General features: G+C 36.7%; 1 protein-coding gene across 5 annotated transcripts in view; it reads right to left on the bottom strand.

Moving 5' to 3' along the window:
• The window catches only part of L3MBTL3 (L3MBTL histone methyl-lysine binding protein 3), a 124,335-nt gene that overhangs the window by 8,792 nt on the left and 91,878 nt on the right, over nucleotides 1-23,665 (bottom strand). For all 5 annotated transcript variants that reach the window (XM_023557609.2, XM_023557697.2, XM_064290746.1 and 2 more), the window contains one exon: nucleotides 8,176-8,261. In XM_023557609.2, the coding sequence (XP_023413377.1) occupies nucleotides 8,176-8,261 (86 nt within the window). The remainder of the gene's footprint in view (nucleotides 1-8,175; nucleotides 8,262-23,665) is intronic.

Here is a 23,665-nt window from a genome sequence, read left to right as displayed (position 1 = left end):
TGATGTCTGTGAGGCCTGACTTAAAGTCTGTCAATAATTACCCCTTAATATTATTCAGAACAGAAATCTTTGTGGAAATACTCAAAGCACCTCAGAGGAAGGCACCTCCCCGTTTTCTCTCCCCTTATACACCAGCCCAGCTACAGTGATATTTCTATTCCAGCACAAATTCTTGCCAAATGTTTACCTAATTTAGGCTTCTGTACCTACCACTAAGGATTTTTTAAAGGTGTTTTTAAACTGAAGAATAAGATTTACATAAAAGTGTGTAAATCCTAAGTGTACAGCTCAATGAATTCCTACGATGTGCAAAATACATTGACATTACATGTCTATTGAAATCTTTGCTTATCCCAAAGTCATAGTCTCCTCTGTTTTTCTTAAAAAAAAAAAAAAAAAAAAAAACCACTATGTCTTACCTTTCATATATCTACAATTATCCGAAATTTATTTTTGTGTATGGTATGAGGTAAGGATCAATATTCATTTTTTTCCACATGGATTTCTAATTTCCCAAAATGGTTTATGGAAAAGATCACTATTTCCTACCATAACGCATTGACAGCTTTATCATTAATATAAATGTGGTGTGTTTCCAGAGCCTGTCATGTTGTATACGTACAGATGGCTGTGCTCGAGGTTGTGGTTGTGGTTGCTCTGGCCATTCTTATTGCTTTGCATTTCCATATATATTTATGAATCAGCTTATTAAAAAAAAATACGATAGGATTTAGACTGGGATTACCAAGGACTATATAGTGTGGCCATGAATCAGAATAAGCTCAAAGGCTATGGGTATGAATCAATTTGGGAGCCATGGTGGCACACTGGTTAAGTGCTCGGCTGCTAGCGGAAAAGTCAGTGGTTCAAATCCATCATATGCTCTGCGGGAGAAAGATGTGGCAGTCTCCTTCCCTAAAGATTACAGTCTTGGAAACCCTACAGGGCACTTCTACTCTGTCCTCTAGGGTTGCTCTGAGTTGGAATCAACTTGACGGCGACAGGTTTGGCTTTTGGTTTTATAGATCAATTTAAGGAGCCGTGATAGGGTGGCTATGAGTCGGAATCGACTCAATGGCAATGTGAGTTTGGTTTTTTGGTTTGATGGTTCGATGGCTGAGCGCATGGCTGCTAACCAAAAGTTTGGTGGTTCAAACCCACCCAAAGGCTCTACAAGAGAAAGATCTGGTGATCTGTTCCCATAAAGATCACAGTCTAGAAAATTCTATGGGGCAGTTCTACTCTGTCAGATGGGCTTGCTATGAGTTGAAATTGACTTGATGGCCCCTAAAAATAACATAGATCAATTTGGTGAGAAATGACATTTTTAAAACATCCAGTCTTCTAATCAATGAACAATGTATATCCCTCCATTTATTTGGGTGTTCTTTAACAGTTCCTATTAATGATTTGTGATTTTCATGTAGAGGTCTTGATATCTTTTGATAAATTTATTCCTATGTATCTGATGTTTTCTGATGCCATCATAAGTGGTATTTTTTAAAAAAATATTTATTTCCTACTCTCTGTTGCAGTTTTAACTCTCTTAAGATAGCCTAATTTAAATTTTGAATTGCTCCGAATGTTAGAAAGTCACTGTGTTGGGTCAAAATCTATCTTACTGGAGGGTAACATCCACTGGTCCTAATTCTACTTCACTGAGCTCATATAGAAAAATTTTAGTAATTGCTCCACATGAAACATTTAATTCTTCAAATACTTTTTAAAAAGCCATCATGGTCCCTTTTTCCTTATTTCATTCGGCCAATATCATATAATTGGTTTTAAGGTTTTAAATCCTCATCATATTTTACTGAATATCTATTATGAGCCAAGTATTATAAACTAGTACAGTTTTTTATTCTTTTTAAATTGCCCACAGTTTATTTTTGTTTAGCATAAACATACAGTAAATTAAAAACATTCCCTTAATCTCAGATATCCCCAAGAATTCAGCAATTACTTGAAATACTTTGTATTTATAAATCTTTCATCAGATGGTCTAATTTCCAATTCCACAATAGAATAAAATAGTAGAGCTTACTTCATGATTTGTATTCTGATTGCTTGCCACATAATAAATGTCAATCTTTTCCAAAGTGATACACATTATTCTGTTTATACTTTCACTGTTCACTGCAACTGTAGCCTCATTCTATTTTCTACTAAATGTTACATTATTCACAATTCATTTCTAATGGTCCTACATTTTCCTTTGAAAAATACCAGAGAGATGACTAAAAATGACTAAGTAAAAAATCCCAAAGCTCCGATATATGTGGCAGTTTTTGCATGTCTTTGAACCTAATGCTATAAATAAGTCCAAACACACATACACACACACATGAGTCATATTCTAAAACTCAACATTGTATCCTTCACTTTAAGACTCACCCTTTTTTTTTTTTTGCTGAGTCTCTGGGCTGACAGATATTCTGGAGGCCTAGAGTTATTATCTGAGAAATGGGGCAATTGTAGTGTGTAACACCCACAGAAATGTGCCATCCCAGAAACAAAACAGCATGTTAGGTATGATTCCAATCCAAAAAGGATAAAAGAAAGCCACTTCATTCATATTTGCTTCCTTGAATTGCACAGAAAAACGACTCCAAGTTTTTATTTCAATGTGATATAGACTAAAACAAAGGCAAATCAACTTTGTCTCAAGTAGCTCAGTGCCAAGGGTAAGGAAGAATAGGTTTGAATGTGCACAACACGCTTCACAAAACACAGCCCTTTGTTCTGGCGGACATTTCTGGCACTATCATTTTACTAGGGCCATGGTTCCGGCATTCCCTTCAAATTATCCACCTGCATGGAAAGTATTACTTTTTAAAGGAGAAGTCTATATTTTGTGAAGCTTCCGCAAATGAAACTTTACTAAAGGTATACTGTCAAACTGTTCTTCATCTGCCCCATTTGGTTTCAGGTTTTGTATGTCTGCACTTCTTCAGTTCTATTCAGTTCTGTGCTGGACACGGAACTGGACTGATTTCTAGGTCTAGTGCTCACTAATATTTGAAAAGGTAACATATTACCATTTAGACACTTTATATCTGCCTAAAAATTGTATGACTTGTTTTTGAAACATCAAGACTATATGCTTCTAGTGTAATCTGAGGAACAAAGGAAGGAGGAAGAGGGAAAAAGGAGCGTTCTCAACAAAAGTAACTGAGATACTGAAATTCTTTAATTGAGATAGGTTTTAGGCAGGTATGTCTATAGATGAATGCCTCCCATGCCTGAATAAAATGCAATGTCTTTTTGTGGTATTTTTTTCTCTCTTCAAAAAATGTTTTTATTCTAGTTTACTTAGACTGTAAATGAATTCGGTAGAAATGCTTAAGCAAATGTGGATAAATGTGCTTTAGGCTGACACAGAATGACTAAAATTAATACATAGTGGGAAAAAAATTTTTTTTCCTGATTCTTGATCCAACAATAGACAGATTTCAATTTTTAGAATTATAGTTGTCATTCTCAAAAGTAGCAGGACAAAAATTAAGAGAAACCTTATAATGCGTCCAAGTAGAAAGAGTACAATGCAGAGAAAAAGAATAATATTCACTACATTTATTGACAAATCAATCAAATAATCACTAATTTTTCCTTTAAATTTATTTTTAGTGAAACATGTATATATGTATGAAGAGACAGACAGAGCTGAGACACTGAAGGTCCTTTAGCCATGTACAGGAGTCATAAAGATCAGAATGCTTCACTAGAAAAAAAAATGAAATGGAGACTTTTTATGCTAAATTTGAAGAATAAGATCGAAATGAAACTGAACTGAAGAAACATGAAGGAAGATCTTTTTTTTGGGGGGGGGAACTATATATATATATATATTTTAATCAACTTGCTCCAAGACTCCAAATAAAATAGTTATCATGAGCCTAAAACCCGCTGCCATTGGGTTGATTCCGCATCATAGGACCCTATAGGACAGAAGCTGGACAATAAATAACATCAGGAGGAACCAGTCCCTGGAGAAGGACATCATGCTTGGTAAAGTAGAGGGTCAGCGAAAAAGAGGAAGACCCTCAACAAGATGGACTGAGACGGTGGCTGTAACAATGGGCTCATAACAATGACTATGAGGATGGCGTGGGAACGGGCAGTGTTTTGTTCTGTTGTACACAGGGTAACTATGAGTTGGAACCAACTTGAGGGCATCTAACAACAACTATAAGACAAAGCAGAACTGCCCCATAGGGTTTCCAAGAAGCGGCTGATGGATTCAAACTGCTGATCTTTTGGTTAGCAGCCGAGCTCTTAACCACTGCGTCACCAAGGCTCCACTGAGCCTTAAATCCTTTTAGCAAAATATTCCTCACATTGAACGATGCTTTCTCTCCAGTTCCCTGAACCATCCCCCAGCCAGGGTTGATCTGGGCTGCTGCTGCCACAAGGGGAATGGAATTGGGGATGGACATTGGTGAACACACACATTTAGCTTAAGAAAGTGGGCCCCGAGTGGAGTCTGACAGAGGAATTCTGTCAGCGTTCAAGTAAGAGAGATAAAGGGTCATCTGAATGTTCTTCACAAAAGGCCTGGGTAAATTTATCTAGATTTGAAAATAATAACATAGAAAATAATTGCCTCTAATAAAAAAATTCTGCAAAATAATGGAAGAAGAACATTGATTTATTAATAGAAAGAGCCTCAAAATTTTAGTAAGGCACAAGGGGACACGATCTCCATTTAAAAAAAAAAAAAAAGAAGCTCTGAAAAGACAGTAAGCCAGTGTAAGAGATTACAGGAAAATAGAAAACACTGTGGAATTACAAGCCATAGTCAAGGCAGCAAATAGTAGGCTTACAGAGCAAAAGGCTGAGTAAGATTTTTCAACTGGAGAAATATGTCTAGAACATCAAAAAATATACAAGTTGTTAAAATATTTAAAGACTACCATACTGGTTGGTAACAGTCACCTATTTAGCAACTAAGGCTAATTCCTGATACAGAAGGGGGTCTCCAGGACCCTGCACCAACACTAATGTCCAGTTTTTGTTCTAGATGTCCTGTGCCACGTTTGCTGCCAAACCAGTGGTCAAATATTTTGAATATCATCCCTTGTCTCTAATAATTATTAGCAATCAAGAAATAGAACAAATGTAGCACATAATCAAAACTGTCAGTGAAAGAAGCTCTCTGGCTTTAAAAATAACCTCAGTTTAAAAAACCAAGAAGGCTCATTACATTCTGGGCAAAACTAATGAAAGAAGGTTAAACTTAGGGGTCAGCCTCATGATTCAAAACCAAAAGAACGGGGTGAACTGGGCTGGCCTAGGCTCACTGTGAGTTGGAATTGGCGGCGACGGGTTGGTTTTGGCTTGAGAATCCCACATATGTGAAAGTATGTTTTGGTTTGTTTTACTTTCTTTAAAGGAAAATCAGTGAACCACCAACCAGCTGGATGTAGTAGGTATTATGGTGTGTTACCCAAATTGCCCTTCAGGACCGAGACGTTCATTCTTTACCTGGTGTTGCCTGACGGCTCAGAACTGTCTTCCTCTCCAGAACTGTCCTAAGCCAAAAGGACCTTCCTTGCACAAGGACATATTCCTCTCACAGCCCACATCTCAGAACTGGTCCATGCAGAAGTACAAAGGCCTGACCCCCTTGCCCCATTCAGGACAACTCTGAAGAGTCTTCAGAGCCTTTCCTGGGTTAGACAGAGGCCTCTGTGGTAACTACATCACAGCTCTTTCTCATTCTGCCTAATCCTGCTTCTCTCACTCCTTTATCGATGTTGTTCCCAAGAGCAATCACCAACAAACCTCCTGCATGTAACACTCTTACAATCTGTTTCTAGAGAAGCCAATTAAAAGATCATAAGTCACAGCTCCAAAAAAAACCTGTGAGTTAGAGGCAGGGGACTGAAAAAATTGAACACGGCCATCTGCTGACTGTGATCTGAGGTGTCTTCAATATTACCAAGAAATAGGAGCCTTCAGATACCACTGTAAGGCCAGGTTTGGGACTGAAGGTCCTGGGGTTCAAGTGATAGGAACCAATCAACTACTAAATTACTAAATGAGAAGTTGAGAAAGTTGAGAAGAAATCTAAATCTCTCCTGTACAAATGAGTCTAGAAACAAGAATTTCAAAAAGGTAAAGGAAATCTAAAGCTAAGAAATATGAGAAATGAAACCCAACAATCATAACATTTCACTACAGATAAAATTAGTTTTATGAAATCGTCATACCAAATGTTTAAAAAAAAAATCTGAATTATTAAATTCATTTTAGGAGGCTAAAGCTGGTTTTTTTAAAGCTGGATGAGACATTAAAGAAGAAAATTATAAGTCAATCACATATGTGCAAAAATTCTCAAAACAACTTATTTTATGAAGCTCTCTTTCACTAACAAAAATAAGACAATAAAATATGCATATAGAACTATATGCATATAGTTCAATACTCATATATAAGAAAAACAATAAGATTAAATGACTTGGAAAAGCACAAACTTAAGAGTTATATATGAATCCAAGTGTTTGTTTCTTTGAAACGAATAATAAAACTGAAAATTTCAGGCAATTCAAATCAAGAAAAATTGAAAAAAATACATATTAGGAAAGACATAAAACTATAAAAAAGAATAGCATGCATATCATATGTTAATAAACCTGATGATTCTAGATGATCTTCAGAAAAAAAATTATCAAAATTGACTCAGCAAATAAAGTCAGACAAACTACTAAATTAGGAAAAAAGAGATGTTATCAAATTATCACTCCCTCAGAAAGTTTTGAGTATAGAAGACTTTATCATGAATCTATTTGAATTTCAAAGTGTCAGATTATTTCAGGCGATAGATATTTATTCCACAATACTACTACTACTAGTCAATGCTCCAGCCACTAACTCATTTAATCATCACAATAATCCAGTGATGCAGATATTATAACTAAGTCTCTTTTGCACAGGTGGAAACTAAGGCACAGAGAGGTTTGCCCACAACCAGCCTTACAGCTAGTAAGTGGTGGAGATGAGATACAAACAAACAAAGGTGCCTGACCTCTCCACTAAACCACCATTCACAAAGGAAGGATGAAGCCTTTGTCTAAGAATCAAACATAACCCTGATGACAAAACCTTAATAAAGTAGTTTTCTTCCTTTTTAAGTGAACAGAAACATTTTAAAGTATCAAATACTTCAAAGCACTTACTATGTGCCAGGCACTGTTCTAAGCAAGCTATAAATGTGACCTCACTTAATCCCCATTTCAACATTATCAGTGAGTTACCAACATCGTCCTCTTGGATAAATCAGGAAAACAGAAGCATTGAGAGGTATTCAGTGATGTGTGCCGAGTTACAAGTCAATAGGTGTCAAGCCAGGATTCAAACCCAGGTAGCGTAGCTCTAGATCATGTACTCTTAACCACTACACAATGCTACATTAAACACCAAGGAACATGCTGAAGACAGCAGAGAATGTAACTTTTAAACTGATTATAAGTTACTGCTTTAATAAAATTAGATACAGGAATCAACACATCACTTATGAAATAGGTCATTATAGGCAGAGTCACTAGGCCCCATTCTCGAGGCCTATATACTTGACACAAACATAAAATATGCACATGAAAAGCAATATCCCCAGGGATAGTCATTAAAAACATAATTATGCTGTCATTTTCCTGTAAAAAATAAATAATAATTATATAGTTATGTGTGAATTATAAATGCAGTCTATACTATGACTAACAGTCATTACGATTTCATTGCTTAATTAAATCACTGTAATGTCTTTTCAAAACAAAGATGTAAGAAAAATTAATTTCTCTAATACAACTTAAAACGTGTTCTAGCAATTTTTTTCATTTTTGAGGTATTAGATTAAGACCAAATTAATTCGATCTGGATTTCAATACCTAAGGAATCTCCAAATATATGAAAACAGGTGATAAGATCAAATAGAATGTCTTACCAAACTTTCTACGGACTATTATGTAGCTATGTGTGTAATACAGGCTAAAGCTGAATCTGTATCATTATGAATTACATATTTATCCTGGACAATAAATCTTATCGTCTGCTGTAATGGATAAACCAAAATGTACTGTGTCTTTAATCTAAACGTGACTGCTGTATCCCAGCAAAGTTTTTCATTACTGAGGATTAATAGTAAACCTATCGATAATAGGAGAACAATATGGCTACCTCTGGCTTCCTGTGATGTCTTCCCTTCATTTTCAGTTTTCTCTTCAGCGTGCTCTCTGACAGGAGCATCATTGCCATGCCGGTCTCTGAGAAAAATATTTGCAAGAATATCATTTAAAAAAATGGTTCAAAATTGCATTTCAACAGTTTCTCTCAATTTAAAAATAAATGGCACAACTAAAATATTAGAAACGGTATGCAGTTCTACTAAGAAGGCAACTGATTCTCGTAAAATCTGTAAATCCAATTTTCTTCATTATCAATTTTCATTTACTATTTCAGGAAGGAGATTTTAAAACCTAAAATGATGTTAAGATGAACTATTCTGGAAAAAGTTAGTTATTGAATAATTCAATTACAAAGTGGGATGTGTATTCACGAGTAACTCTACTTGTATTGTTTGATAAGACTTCAATATAAAAAAAAAACATGTTTTGAAAGTGAACACCATTTACTTAAGTCACTTTATACTACTCAGCACCAGGATTTGGCCTTGAGGCTGAAGCTGGCCCAGGGGAATCAGTCCCACTTCCAGGAAGCTTTTCAGCTTTATCAGGTCAAATCCATGGGCTGAAGTGAGCCTACCTTTGTCTGATTAGGGATGACCTAAGGCTAAACTAAATGCTCCAGGGATGCTCTATGTGGAATGGTTCCATTCTGGTCTTAATTCAGAGCTTTATTCATAAACTAGAGACAAAAACGGCTTTAAAGGAACTAAATATAGGCTACTTACATTTTCTTCAAAGCTATATTTCTGGGGTTTAAAAGTTTTCAACCTACTCTAGTCTATCTCGATTTTGTCTGAATACACAAGACATGATATCTGGCCTACACACTTCAGTGGTTTGAAATAATCTGTTATGTATGGTTTTCCATCATTTCATATATGTTGTTACCTTTATAAATATATCCTAAATTTCTTGAGGATCTAGACCATATTTCTACTGTTACGTTTTAAGACTAGGACAAATATGTTATAAGCAAAATATTCCAACAAAACATAAAAATTCTATAGTTTTAACTTAAAAACTACAGAATAGCACCAACACACTGTCCATCAGAAGCTGTAATAATCTCACACAATGACGCTAACACAGTAGGTATGCAATAAATAAATCTTCATTGATTTTTTAGGAAGATAATTTCTAAGGGTAAAGGTGCAACTTCTTTTGAACCTGAGTTTTCCTTGGCCTAGTTCATACGGAAAATAACCGTCACAACTGCTGAAGGATACCTGCTAGTCTCAAAATGGGGAAGGATCATTATTTAAGCAATAAAAAAATATTTTTCCAAGAAAAGCCAATCAAATGGCCATGGAAGTCCTTACTCTATAGAAAGTGGGGGTAATGGAGCCATAGTGAAAACAAATATAAGAAAATCACTGATTACTGGATAAATACTACCACTGAGGGTTAGACAGAAATTTCTATCTTCTCTGTAAAGCAGTGCTGACATTATACTTGATAATTACAACATGTTAACATCAGCTTAATATGTTACATAGCTTATATGATCTTACAAACTTGTTTCATATTAAATGGGACATAATGCTTTTAGGTCTCAAATTCTATCCCAATAAGTAACGTTGTCAATGGAAAAAAATCTGCTTATAGATAGCTACATTAATATTAGAAACAACCATACATTACAGTGATATAACTTAAAATTGGCATTCCCAGAGTAAAAAAAAAGAAATTCACAACTAGTTACTGTGGATTTTCTAGCAGTTTTGATGAATGGTTAAAAAAAAAAAAAAAGATACTAGGGGTTAAAATTAAGTTTTAGAATTTTTTGTATATTTCAGTTTTCATGATCAGTTATTGATCTCATCACTGCTAATCAAGTTAGACTTCTGTAGTTTTAATGGAGTATACTCTACTTTTCAGTAAGGTAAGCTTTGCTACAAGAAAGGTCTAAGACTTAGAAGAGAAGTTCCTTTGTATTCTTATGCCCAAATAAAGCTGCCAATTATGTATTTCCTGAAATGTCGGAAAAAGGCCATTTTCTAGGCAGAAACAGAGATAAAAAGGGAAAATAAAACCTTTGCCCAAAAGGTTTCTTCATGCCTGGATCTGCCATAATACATCCCATAAAGAGAAGCAAAACACAAGTTATTTGCTCTTATACTATTTATGTTGCTTCATCATAGAAGTATGTTCAGTTTTCCTTTTCCATATTTTAGTTTATAGCATTTTATTTAATTGTACCCACATAAACTTGGGAGTATATAAACACAAATGTTATATTTACCAAACACATTTCAGGTCAAGGATTCCACAAGAAATATTTACCGAAGGCTTTATTGACTCTGCTAGTTTCTTAAAATGCAAAATGGCTAACCCCAGTGTGGTTCTACATGCACTTTCCTTTAGCTAGAGATAATGTGTGCATGTGAGTGGGAGTAGAGTTAATCTCTGCAGTCTCTTAGAACAGGTACGATGAAATAGCTAGGGGAATAGAACCAATGAAGAGAACAGAATCCCCATCAAGCACATAGAAATGTGGAAGCAAGTTAGTATTAAAAAGAAAAGTATTCTTAAGAACATACTATGAGCCAAAGACTGGCTGGGCTCTTTACATGTCTCTTATCTTATAACTGTTCTTGGAGAACCCAAACCATAAACCAAACCCAGTGCCGTCGAGTCGATTCCAACTCATAGCGACCCTATAGGACAGAGTAGAACTGCCCCATAGAGTTTCCAAGGAGCGCCCGGCGGATTCGAACTGCCGATCCTTTGGTTAGCAGCTGTAGTACCTAACCACTATGCCACCAGGGTTTCCGTCCTTGGAGAAAGGGTCTATTATTGCAGGCACTGAAACAGGGTGTAAGTAACTTGCCCTGTGACCTTGGGCACTACGTCTCCCTGGCACAGAACTGCAATATTAAGTTGCACTTTGATAAATTTTACACTGTTTTTCCAGAACAAAGTATGTATCTTTGTTATATAAAGTTAAAGGGAATCTGACTTCTTGTGCCAGAACATTATTTTCAAACTTGTCTTTTACTGATAATGGTCAGAAATAAAGAATCTGAACTCATTAACATTCTTATTTGTTCTCGTTATTTTACTTAAAATAAATGTTTTCTCAATTGGGCAACCATTATTTTTCTCTTCTATAAGGCTAGGAGGAATTTCATTATACTAATCTTGATTTTAAAAGTACTGTGAAGGATTTCTTTTTCTAGGTAAAAACTAAATCCTTGTTCTAGGATTTCAACTTCCTAAGAAAAAGTTATTCTAGCTACATATCTTCTAATTACAGATGAAATATGATTAAATCAGATTGTCAACACTGTGATGATATGACAATACACTCTGGAACGCAGTACCAGGCATGCTCAAGAGGTTTTTAAAAAAATTTTTTTTATGATACCCAGAAATATTTTGATGCTACATTTTAATAATTTCCCTCTAAATAAAAACACCTCCAGCTACTCTTCTGTACCAACATTTTTCATTTCCAATAATTTCATTTAGGAAGGGGCTACACAGCCTGAGGCTACCATCTGTCAGTCAGTTTGTCCTACTACAGTGGCTTGCATATTCTATGATGCTGGAAACTATGCCACAAGTATTTCAAATACCAGCAGGATCACCAATGGTGATAGGTTTCAGCGGAGCTTCCAGACTAAGACAGGCTAGGAAGAAAGGCCTGGTCTGCTTCTGAAAATTAGCCAATAAAAACCTTAAGTTGATAGAATATTGTCTGATATAGTGCTGGAGGATGAGCCTTCTAGGCTGGAGCCAAAACCAAACTAAACGTGTTGCCGTCAAATTGATTCTGACTTATAGCTCTTACATTATTTATATAAGACAGACAAACAGAAAAACCAACAAATGAACAAAAAAATAAGACAGAACTGCCCCATAGGGTTTCCAAAGCTGTAATCTTTATGGAAGCAAACGGCCACATCTTTCTTCCCCAGAGTGGCTGGTAGGTTCTAACCGCTGACCTTTTAGTTAGTAGCTGAGAGCTTAACCACTGCACCACCAGGGCTCCTTCCCAGATTGGAAAGCACTCAAAATACACAGTGGCTGCAACAATGGATTCCAACAACTGTGAAGATGATGCAGGACCGGGCCGTATCTCATTCTGCTGTACATGGGGTTGCCATGAGTTAGAGCCAACTTGATGGCAGCTGACAACCACCACCAACAAAAGAGGCATGGGAACAGTGAATTTTAATATGGACAAAGTAGCTCAGTATAGTGACTGCACACAGAGTCTTTGGAAGTGAATAGACCAGGTTCAAATTTTGGTACTACTACTTACTAGTTCATGATCTTCAGCAAATGATTTAACTTTCCTAATTCTCAGGTGTATGTATCATTTGTAAAACAGAGATTAACGAATCATGTACCTACCTCACAGGCATTTTGAGGACGGAATAAAATAATGTACAGAAAGTGCTAAGCACAGTGCCAAGCACATGTCACAGCATGATAAATGGTAGCTATTACTATTTTTTTTTTTATTACTCTTTAGGAATTATTTATATTTTAGGATAAACTATTCTACCGATACCTGATTTCTTTAAGACATCTGTAGTCTTCAAGTATTAAAACAGCTTTTAGAATGATGTTGAAGAGGACAGACTCCGTAGCCAGATTACCCTACCATCTAGGTCTACTAGAGTCTAGGAGGGTGACCTGTAACCAAGAGAGGTATCCACATTTCCTCACTGCTGGAATGTTGTTGCTGTTGAATTGATTCAGACTCAAGGCAACCGCTTGTGTTAAAGATTAGAACTACTCCATAGAGTTTTATTGGCTGTACAGAAGCAGATCACCAGGCCTTTTCTTTCACGGTACTGCTGGGTGGGTTAAGATAAAAAAAAGAAAACCTATTGCCATCAAGTCGATTTCGACTCATAGCAACCCTATAGGACAGAGTAGAACTGCCCCACAGGGTTTCTAAGGAGTGCCTGGTGGATTCCAACTGCTGACCTTTTGGTTAGTAGCCAAACTCTTAACCACTGTGCCAACAGGGTGGGTTAGGGATGTAAGAAAAGCACCTCTACACCCACATAAGATTGTTATGAGGATAAATGAGGTCATGTAGGCCGAAACACCTAGAAGAGTACCTGGAATAAGCAATTTCTGGGGGGATTTTAGAATTTTGAAGAGTCAATTTACTTCAATATTTCTTTAGCATGAATTCACAGAATTGTAGCAAAATCTTACTCAAGAATCCTCTTTAGGCTTCTAATTAAAACACAGTGGAATCCACAGAAATGGAAAAATATATTCTTTATGAGTCAGTATTCTTTTCTCTCTGTAATTATGTGTCACATTTTAGATGTCTTATTACCTTACTCTAATTATGCTTTATGGTAAACACTTGTGAAACAAAACTTAGAAGAGTAAATACATATTAACATGATGACATTTGAATATGTGCAACTATATTTCCTCAAATTCATTTATTTCTCATTTAAAAACAATCCCTAACCAATTAGGTTTCAACCACTCTGTTAAAAATAATACTGAAAAAAGATGAAACAGTAAATTACTTTGCTGCAATTACGGGATTTATTGATTTCAGCCACCTCTCCATCATGAAAGTAGGCAGTAGAATACGAAGAGTAGGTAGAAATACATATGATACAGGTTAGGGAGCTTGGGCTAAACAATTACTGTAAACTCAGCATCAGAGATGGCTCATCTTATATAGGTCAAATGTAAAAGGTCCACTCTTTAGTTTGGCTTGGCTCTTGCCTAAAATGACCCCACCCTTCTCCTCCCAAAGTAGCTTATTCTAATCTTATAGGAGGAGTCCTGATGGCAGCTCTTGGCTGCTAATCCAAAGGTTGGCGGTTCGAATCTACTCAGAGGCTCTGTGGGAGAAAGGCCTGGTGATCTGCTCCCGTAAAGATTACATCCTAGAAAACCCTATGGGGCAGTCCTACTCTGTCACATGGGGTCGCTATGAGTCGAAATCAATTCGGTGGCACCTAACAACAGCAGTCTTATCAGGGCCTTGGTGAGGCTGAAAAGTACCTGTGTCCCCTAGTAACAAGTGGGGATCCAGTGAACACTAGTGAGAGGTGCAAAAAACTGAGGTTTTTCTGCTGAATGTCAAAAGGCTGTCTGTTTGCATGTCCCCAATACTTTTCTTTTAAATTTGGGGGCTGAGATGACTCACAGATAAAAGATCAGAGAATCAGAAACTCAACATTTAACTTTAAAGGTATATTAAAATAGTACTTGATCTAAGATACAACTCTTGGTCTCTATTCCTCTGAAGCAAAAGAGAAAAAAGGAAACCAAAGACTGAAAGAAGAAACTAGTTTACAGGACTAATAGCTGACATGAACCATGGCCTCCTCTATCCTGAGTCCAGAAGAACTAGATGGTGCCTGGCTACCACTACCAACTATTTTAATCAGGGACACAATAGATGGTCCTGGATAGAATGTAGGAAAAATGCAGAACAAAACACAAATTCTTAAAAAAGGCCAGACCTACTGGACCAGTAGAGACTATAGGAACTGCTGAGATTATTGCCTTGAGATACCTTTTAAACTGTAACTACTCCTGGAGGTCACCATTCAGCTAAATAGACTGGCTCATAAAATAAACAATATCACCTGTGAGTATTGTACTTCTTTAAAAAATCATCTATATGAGACCAAATGGTTAATAGTTACCCTAAAGCAAAGATGAGAAAGTAAAAAAGGGTGCAAGGAAGCTAGATAAAACGAAACGGAACACCCAGAATGGAAATAATGAGAATGCTGACACATTGGGAAAAATGTAACCAATGTCACTGAACAATACATACAGAAATCGTTAAATGGGAACCTAATTTTCCGTGTAAACTTTTTCACCAAAAACACAATAAAATATTATATGTATATATATTTAAAAAAGTAAAGAGTACTTTAACTGCCTCCAAAGTGCCTCCTACCATGAAGAAGAGACCATGCTTGAAAGGCATCTTTTCAAAGGGATTCCGAAAAGTCAGCAAATAAAATCAGTGGGATTAAAACCTTTAATCTGTAGTTAATATCTGAATAAAAGGTTTTTAAAAATTAAATTTCTTCTGAGATTTTAGGAAACCCTGGTGGTGTACTGGTTAAGAGCTACAGCTGCTAACCAAAAGGTCAGCAGTTCAAATCCACTAGGCACTCCTTGGAAACGCTAAGCGGCAGTTCTACTCTGTCCTATAGGGTTGCTATGAGTCAGAACCGACTCAGTGGCAGTGGGTTTGGTTTTGGGTTCTGAGATTTTAAAAGCTATTACATCTGCAATAGTTTTACTTAATTGTGTTTTCATAAACATGGCCCAGGAGAGACAAACATGCTTTACTACTTATGACTAAAAATGAAACATTTTAATATAAATCTGTTAAATTATAATTTAGGAAACATATGTTAGTGGGGAAAAGGACTATAATGAATAAACATGGTGGGTGCTATCGAGATATCAAGGAAAAACCCTTTAGCAAAAAAGAATTAATTCAGCAACTAATTAATCAATCCTCTTAATGAACTGAAAGGCCCTAACCAATACAGTAAGACTTGGGAAATAGAGATCAGGTATCATAGGAAGAGTGAAACCCTGTTACTTTCTTGTTGTTGCAGGAAAGGGAACAGATGTCATTGCTCTTCTACTATATAAGAGAAATCTCCTAAGTCAGGAATTAGTGCTACTCAAGGAGATAAAATAAGATCTTGTTACAATATTGTTCCAACAACTTCATAGGCATGTAACAGTAAGAGTCATCATCTCCTTACACTTCGAGTGGTTGCCTTGGTGTCACAGTGGTTGGCATAACACCTGTGAGTTTTGAACTAAAACTGAGATTCTCTCAGGTGCACACAGATTTGACTCAGATTCCCAAGAGCTGGAATATTCAAAACCCTCCCCAGTTCCTAATTCATACCCGGCAGCCCATCAACAACAGAGTGGGAAAAGCTTTAAAATGGCCAGGGAACACCTAGTTACTAAAATGACTTCCTCTAATTTTCAACACCAAGCCCTCCAGGCCAAATATCTTAGAAGGAAAAACGAAGTCCTTAAAGATTACTAATTAACTTTTGAAATCTTTTAGAGCTTTTGGCTCTAAATTAATTTTATTCTATTTGATATTATAGTTTTGCAAATAGATACATATGCACTTTTAGTTACATATTTTGTGTTAGCTTACTTTCTGTTTAACCCCCCAAAAGCCAAACTGCCATTGAATTGACTGCGACTCATGGTGATCCCACCTGTCTCAGAAGAGAACTGCGCCCCATAGGGTTTTCAATGGCTGTAATCTTTTAGCAGTAAATCACCAGGCCTTACTTCTGAGGCACGTCTAAGTGGATTTACACTTCCAACCTTTTGGTTTGTAGCCCAGAACTTAATCCCTGGGACTCCATCTGTTTAACAGGGATTAAAGGATACAGACTGGCTTGCTATGACAGACAAAATTATAAGAGTCATCCTGAAATATAAATCAGGTTGATGGCAGCAACTCCTGCAAGTACTCTATGTAATTTTCAGAGTAGGAACACTAGTCCTACAACTTGAGAAGCCATCTTAATGGCCTATACTGAACAATGTTTTCATTAGATTTTGTTAGCAATGGTCAGTTTCACCTTGTAATGTAATACAAGCATTTGGCAGGCATTTAAAAGATGCTTGAGTGTGTTACTATGAGTTGGAATTGACTCCACGGCAATGGGTTTTTTAGTGTTTATGTGGTATGTCTAGGCAGGCATAAACAACATGGGATGCTTAAGGCAGTAATTTTTAATAGCTGTATCACCTAACTTAAACACACAAGTACAAATAGCTATAGAACAATTTCATGAGGATAAGACTATGTACGACAGATGTCCAATGCTTCCCAACACTGTAAACTGCTACCCCAGAGAAGGGTCTTTTCATTCAATACTGATTTTGCAAGCTTGGTTTACATTTCACCAGCATCCATCACCTAGGGACGCTCATTAAAAATAAGGTTTCCTGGGATACATCTTAACCTTCCTGATTCTGATTCTCTGGAGGTGGTGTTTCCAGAGTTGCATTTTAACAAGCAACCCAGATGACTGGGATGCAAAACAAAATTTGAGACCCAGTGTTTTATTAAGACATATAGAGAAATATATACATTCTTTTACTCAGCTATAGACACAGAGACTGAGGTTACTAATCCCCAGGGAAAGGTATTCTACTGACTTGGAGAGCCTCTGCTTCACCTCAGAAGGGCACTGACGGTGGAAGTGAGCTGCCACCCTCCAGGCTGAGGGGTACATCTCCTCACAGAAGGCATTAAGCACACAACCCAGTCTCTCCTTACCCTTCTGATGAGTGAAGGACTAACTGCAAAAGGACGTGTACTCACATTTCTAACTAAATAGATGTCATGGATTGAACTGTGTTCCTCCAAAATATGTGTCAACTTGGCTAGGCCATGATTCCCAGTATTGTGTGGTTGTCCTCCATTTTGTGATTGTAATTTTATGTTAAAGAGGATTAGGGTGAGATTGTAACAGCCTTATTAAGGTCACATCCCTGATCCAAAGCAAAGGGAGTTTCCCTGGGGTATGGCTTGAGCAGAGAGTGGGGACCCCATACCACCAAGAAAGCAGTGCCAGGAGCAGAGCATGTCCTTTGGACCTGAGGTTCCTGTGCTGAGATGTTCCCAAACCAAGGGAAGACTGATGCATCACAAGGACCTTCCTCCAGAGCCGACAGAGAGAAAGCCTTCCCCTGGAGCCGGTGCCCTGAATTCGGACTTCTAGCCTACTGGACTGTGAAAAAATAAACTTCTCTTTGTTAAGGCCATCCACTTGTGGTATTTGTTATAGCAGCACTAGATGACTAAGACAATAAAAAAAAAAAAAAAAAAAGACAATAGACACTGGGAATTCACTAACAATGTGACCATCCACTTGACAAGTCTCTGTAGGAAAAAAGATCCAGACACTCAGCAGAACTAAGAAAGGACTCAAGGTGGGAGCCATCTTAATGTGGGACAGAGCTTTCCAGCTAGGATGCCCTGACACCTAAGCTACAAGTGCTCTGAACTATTGATCCCTGAAGCCCTCCCACAGGCCAGAGCCCCTGTCTGGTACCTGGTGGCAGCCCATCCATTTCCTCGGTATGCCATACGAATGTCATTTCTGTGCTATCATTTTCCACGTGAGCCAGGAAACTAAACAACAATTGTTTGGGAAGCACTGCCCCGATTTACAAATGCTCAGCTGCCCCTGGTGGTAACCAGTGTGTGACACCTAAGCTTTTACTGACTGCCTCTCCTTGCTGTCTCAATTCCTCACTCCCCCACGGATGTTTTCTTCACCTCCCAAGTAAACCACTTGCAATCAAATTCTTGTCTCAGGGTCTGCTTCTAGGGGAGCAAATTGTTTCTTGATGTGCCAAAGTCCATTTGGAAAAAAAAGACAAGTCAAGTCTGTCAATGAAATGTTAGTAAATTATTCATAACAGTACAAAGAAAATCTGTGAAAACTTGAGTGGGAAATTATATCCAGGTAAACAATGTTAAGGGAAAAGAGAAAACATAATTCAGTATTATGAGAATCTGAGTGCCTTATTTAAGTTTATCCTAGGGATATCAAAGAAATGGGCCAGCCATTCTTTTGCTCCTCAGCATATCTGTGAAATTAGTAAGTAATCTTTTTTTCTTTCAACAATAATAAAAACTAACATTTACTGAAGTTTATTACCTATCAGTCACTGCCCTAAGCACTTTACATCTTTCTTCTCATATAAACTTTATAAACTATGAGATTAAAAGCAAAGAGCTATTGAGTAATTTGTCATAAGTCACATACCTAACAAGTCAGGGAGTCAAGCTTAAATCCAAGCAGTTGACTCCACTCCCATATGCTTAATCAGTATGTTCTGGCGCCCATCCACCCAGGCAACAGCAGAAAACACAGTATCCTCCCAGTGCGGGGCCTAGGCTACTTACACACTGGCTCTCTGGATCTGCCTCAGAACATCATTAGCCTTAGGAGCTGTAGCTACAGTCAGAGATTAGATGGCCAGACGTGGGCAACGTGAGAAAGTTTACCTACATCAGCTTTCTACATTCAAAGTGTTTAAGGCTGCTCTTTGGTTTCTGTGTTTTAAGCTATAAGTAGGAAAGTACGACACAGAGAAAAGCTTGTATCCTTGGCAGCATTTACTCAGGCATATAACATTTAAGAAAAATATCTAACAGAAATAAGAACCATCCTAGAACACTGCCTAGTTTGGCATGTAGAAAATGCACAATGTTTTTTGAATATATCTGTAAATGATTTTTCATTTAGTTTTGCCTTTCTGCCAGGAATTACAGAAGCTTTAATGAACACTTTTAATGAACGCGAGACTACTTACTACCCTCTAGGCTTTAAGGGATTACGTTCTTTATAATTAAGCAGGAAGCTTCAATAACCCTCATGATCGTTTTCCTAGTCAACCTTTTGGTGTACTACAGATTAACAGAAGGTGGAAACCACCTTATTGCTTCTTGTTTATGTGGGAAGAAGTAAGAAGAAATGTAGAATTCTGTATAAACAGCTAGAAATCCTAAACTGTACCTCTTTTACGTTTCCTACATATTACAACTGTAGCTTTGGCCACAGCTGGTTCAGAAAATTAAGAAGACACAATTAAACAAATGAACATCTCTATACATCTTCAGCCCCAAACTCTCGAGAACAGGCCTTAGGCGCTTCTATGCTTGTCACCCTGTGCTCATTTACACCTAAAATACCATGTTCATTTTGACTGTTGTGGGTACCAGTACTGCCTAGAGAAGAAAAAATGAAATAATCTAAGGCCAACTTTAAAAGAGGAAATAAATCTATGTTATTTGGGACAATATTATTTTTTATTTAAGCATAATAAAGTGTTTAGGTTGAACTACCACAACGTCTTATCATTTCTTCTTTAAAACACATCATTTAAAAAAATAAAGGAAGCAAAAAGTCTTCGTCAAAGGTGTCCACCTTAAAAACAGGATTTAGGGGTCATTTGGGTTGTTTCCCTTACATTCCCTTTGACTGCATGCAACTAATTAAACCTCTCATATTACCCCTAGCCTCAAAAAATAAATTAATAATAAGTAAGATAAAAGATTAACTCTGGAAAGACAAAGATGAGATGACATCTAAGCAAACTCTTTTAACCCCTACATTTAAAGACTAATGTAACAGATTCATTTACCAAATCTCGGCTTTCAAAAATGAGGACATAATACTTGAAGAAATTTAACTTTAAGACAAATAAAAGTATTAATTCACATACTAATAATTATAGGTACAGAATTAATTGATTCAAAAGGTGGTACTCATAAAAATTATGTATAATTAAAAAATATTTAAATGTAAAATATTTTCAATGGACTCATAGAAAAGTTAAAATGACTGGAATTATTCCTTCATCACAGGCAATGATATGAAGAACAGTAACAATATGCTAACAGAAGACAGAACATGGGTTAGATTCTGTATAAGAATTACTCTCTTCTTACGTGGATTTAGAACTATAAGGGAACCCAAGACATCGCTCAAACCAACTGCTGGTTTCTGTTATGAGGAGAGTATGGCCCCAGGTATGAAGGCCTGAGAGATGAAATAGCCAGCCCTTCTGAGCAGCTTCACCTCACAAAGAAATTGCAGCATTGTGAACACAAGTGTTTACTTAAATTTTAGCTTCATAAGAATATCCAAAAATAGCCAAGAGTTATAAAACATGCTTTTTCCTGAAAAGAGAAAGAAGCTCTCTGCTCTGTTTTTGCTTTTTATAATTTCTGGGAAAAGTTTTCTCTACAACTGTATACTGAAACAGTGCTAGTAAGACTGTAGAAATTAAAGACATACCCAAACCAACAAAACCAAACCCACTGCCGCGGAGTCGATTATGACTCCTAGTGACTGTAAGGACTGAGTAGAACTGCCCCGTAGGGTTTCCAAGGAGCGCCTGGTGGATTTGAACTGCTATTTTTTGGTTAGCAGCCACAGCTCTTAACCACTATACCACCTGGGTTTCCTAAAGACATACAGTATTTTATATTATCCTAGATTTAACAGTAAATTCTAAACAGAATGGACCAGTTCCCTTTACTTCCCCATCCTGTGAAATGTGAGACTGAGTAAAAAAAACTTGGTAGTGCTTCCTCCATCTTATGCAACTTCTTTTCAAAGGATACAACTCTTTGCCTACATGATGTATTTGTAAAATTCTCAGGCAAACAGAAATAGATGTTTAATTGGCATATCCTATTTATACTTAAGCAACTAACTTTATAACCAACTATTTTGAAAGACATCAAAGAAAAGCCAGCTTAAAGGATTGCCCACTGGCCAAATCTGGGGTACACTGAACATTAAAAAAAAAAAAACACACACACACACTATATTTTTATACAAATAATGCATGCCCTCCAAGTTTGTTAGTGCTCCCTCCCCCTGCAAGGTATTTTCGTAAGCGCTGCTATCTCAATTTTATTTTTTTTCCAGCTTGGTATAGCCCCACTTATGAAAATACCTTGTAGGGGAAGGGAGCAGTTGGCAAACACACGTAGAAGGCACATGTTATTTGTGTAAAAAATATTGTGTATATGTATACATATATATATATATTTTTATACATATATATACACATGTATATATATACATACACATGTATTATGTTACATATAGATACATATACATATATGTATACACACATACCTTTTATATCTATATGAATGTGTGTGTATATATATATATAGGCTGTAACTGATTATAGCATATTAAACTTAAAAAAAAAAAAAATCCAAGAGTCTGTAGTATTATTCAAATTTCAAAAATGACCATGGGAGAGGAGAAAAGCTTTTCATTAAAGCAGAATGACAGTTAAATAATGTAGAAGAAACGTTGAATAAGATAACCAGTATTTTGCAACGGACACTACTATCATTAGATAAAAGATCAATGAGTGTTCCATTTTTGTGATAAGTGGAAAAATATGACCATGGAGTACACACCGGCTGACATTAAGGCATTATTAATTTTTTTAGGTGCGGTCATGGTATTATAATTATGTGAAATACCCTTCTTCTTAGGTTATACATACTGAATATTTAGGTATGAAGCATCACGAAGTCTGTAACCTACCTTTAACTAGTTCAAGTGAAAAAGAATACATCTATGCACATGTGTTTGTGTGTATGGAGGCAATAAAATGTGGCAAAACATTATGGCTGAATCTGACGTGAGAAATAAAGGTGTTCATTTTAATTTAATATGCTATAATCAATATAAAAAGTTGAGGAAAAAGCTGCAGAAATTATCTAGATTAGTTTTTGAACATTTTATTGTGTTTTTGAACATTTACACAGCAAATTAGATTCCCGTTCAACAACTCATATACAAATTGTTCCATGACACTGGTTGCTATCCCTGCAATTTGTCAGCACTCTCGCCCTTTCCACCCAGCCTTCCCTGTTTCCATTCGTCCAGTTTCCCTAATCCTCCTTGCATTCTTGTCTTTGCTTTTGGGCAAATGTTGCCCATTTTGTCTCATATAGCTGATTGTTCTAAAGAGCACATTCCTCACAGATGATATTGTTTACTGTATTTTTACACAAATAACACATGCCTTCTGTGTTTGTTTGCCAACCACCCCCTCACCTTGCAAGGTATTTTTGTAGGCATTGCTATGCCAATTTTTTTTTTTTTTTTACACAGCATAGTGGTGCTTACGAAAATACCTTGTGGGGGGAATAAGTGACTGGCAAACAAACATAAAAGACATATGTTATTTGAATAAAAATGTATTTTATAGGCCAATCTATTATTTGGCTAAAAGGTAACCACCAGGAGTAGCTTCAGTTCCAAGTTAAAAGACATTTTAGGGTGATAGTCTTGGGGGTTCCTCCAGTCCCTATCAGTCCAGCAAGTCTGGTCTTTTCATGAATTTGAGATCTGTTCTACATCTTTATCCAATTCTAACCAGGACCTTCAATTGTGTCTCCGGTCAGAGCAGTCGGTAGTGGTAGCTGGGCACCACTTAGTTCTTCTGGTCTCAGGCTAGAGGAGGCTGTGGTTCCTGTGGGCCATTAGTCCTGTGGACTAATTGCTTCTTTGAATCTCTGGTTTCCTTCACTGTCCTTTGCTCCAGAAGGGAGGAGACCAACAGTTGTATGTTAGATGGCTGCTCTCAAGCTTTTAAGATCTCATACGCTACTTACCAAGCTAGGATATAGAACATTATCTTTATGAACCATGTTATGCCAATTGACCTAGATGTACCCTGAGATGAGATGAGTTTTTTTTTATGCAGCAAGTTTTCTTGAAAGGAGATATACCTTCCATAGCCTGCTTTCTGTTCTCTGACATAGATTTTCTGGATCATTCATCTTAAACTGAAGATCTGAATTTGAATTCTGTATCTGTAATTACTACTATGTAAATTAATACTTACTTTTATTTGCCAAAGTTAAATTTCTTCAAAAGATAATACCCTCATTTTAGGGTGCTGCAATTTGGTAAATGAGT

This window comes from Loxodonta africana, chromosome 1 (genome assembly GCF_030014295.1).
Source record: "Loxodonta africana isolate mLoxAfr1 chromosome 1, mLoxAfr1.hap2, whole genome shotgun sequence".
Classification (NCBI taxonomy): domain Eukaryota; kingdom Metazoa; phylum Chordata; class Mammalia; order Proboscidea; family Elephantidae; genus Loxodonta; species Loxodonta africana.
This window is presented reverse-complemented; position numbering and strand designations above follow the sequence as displayed.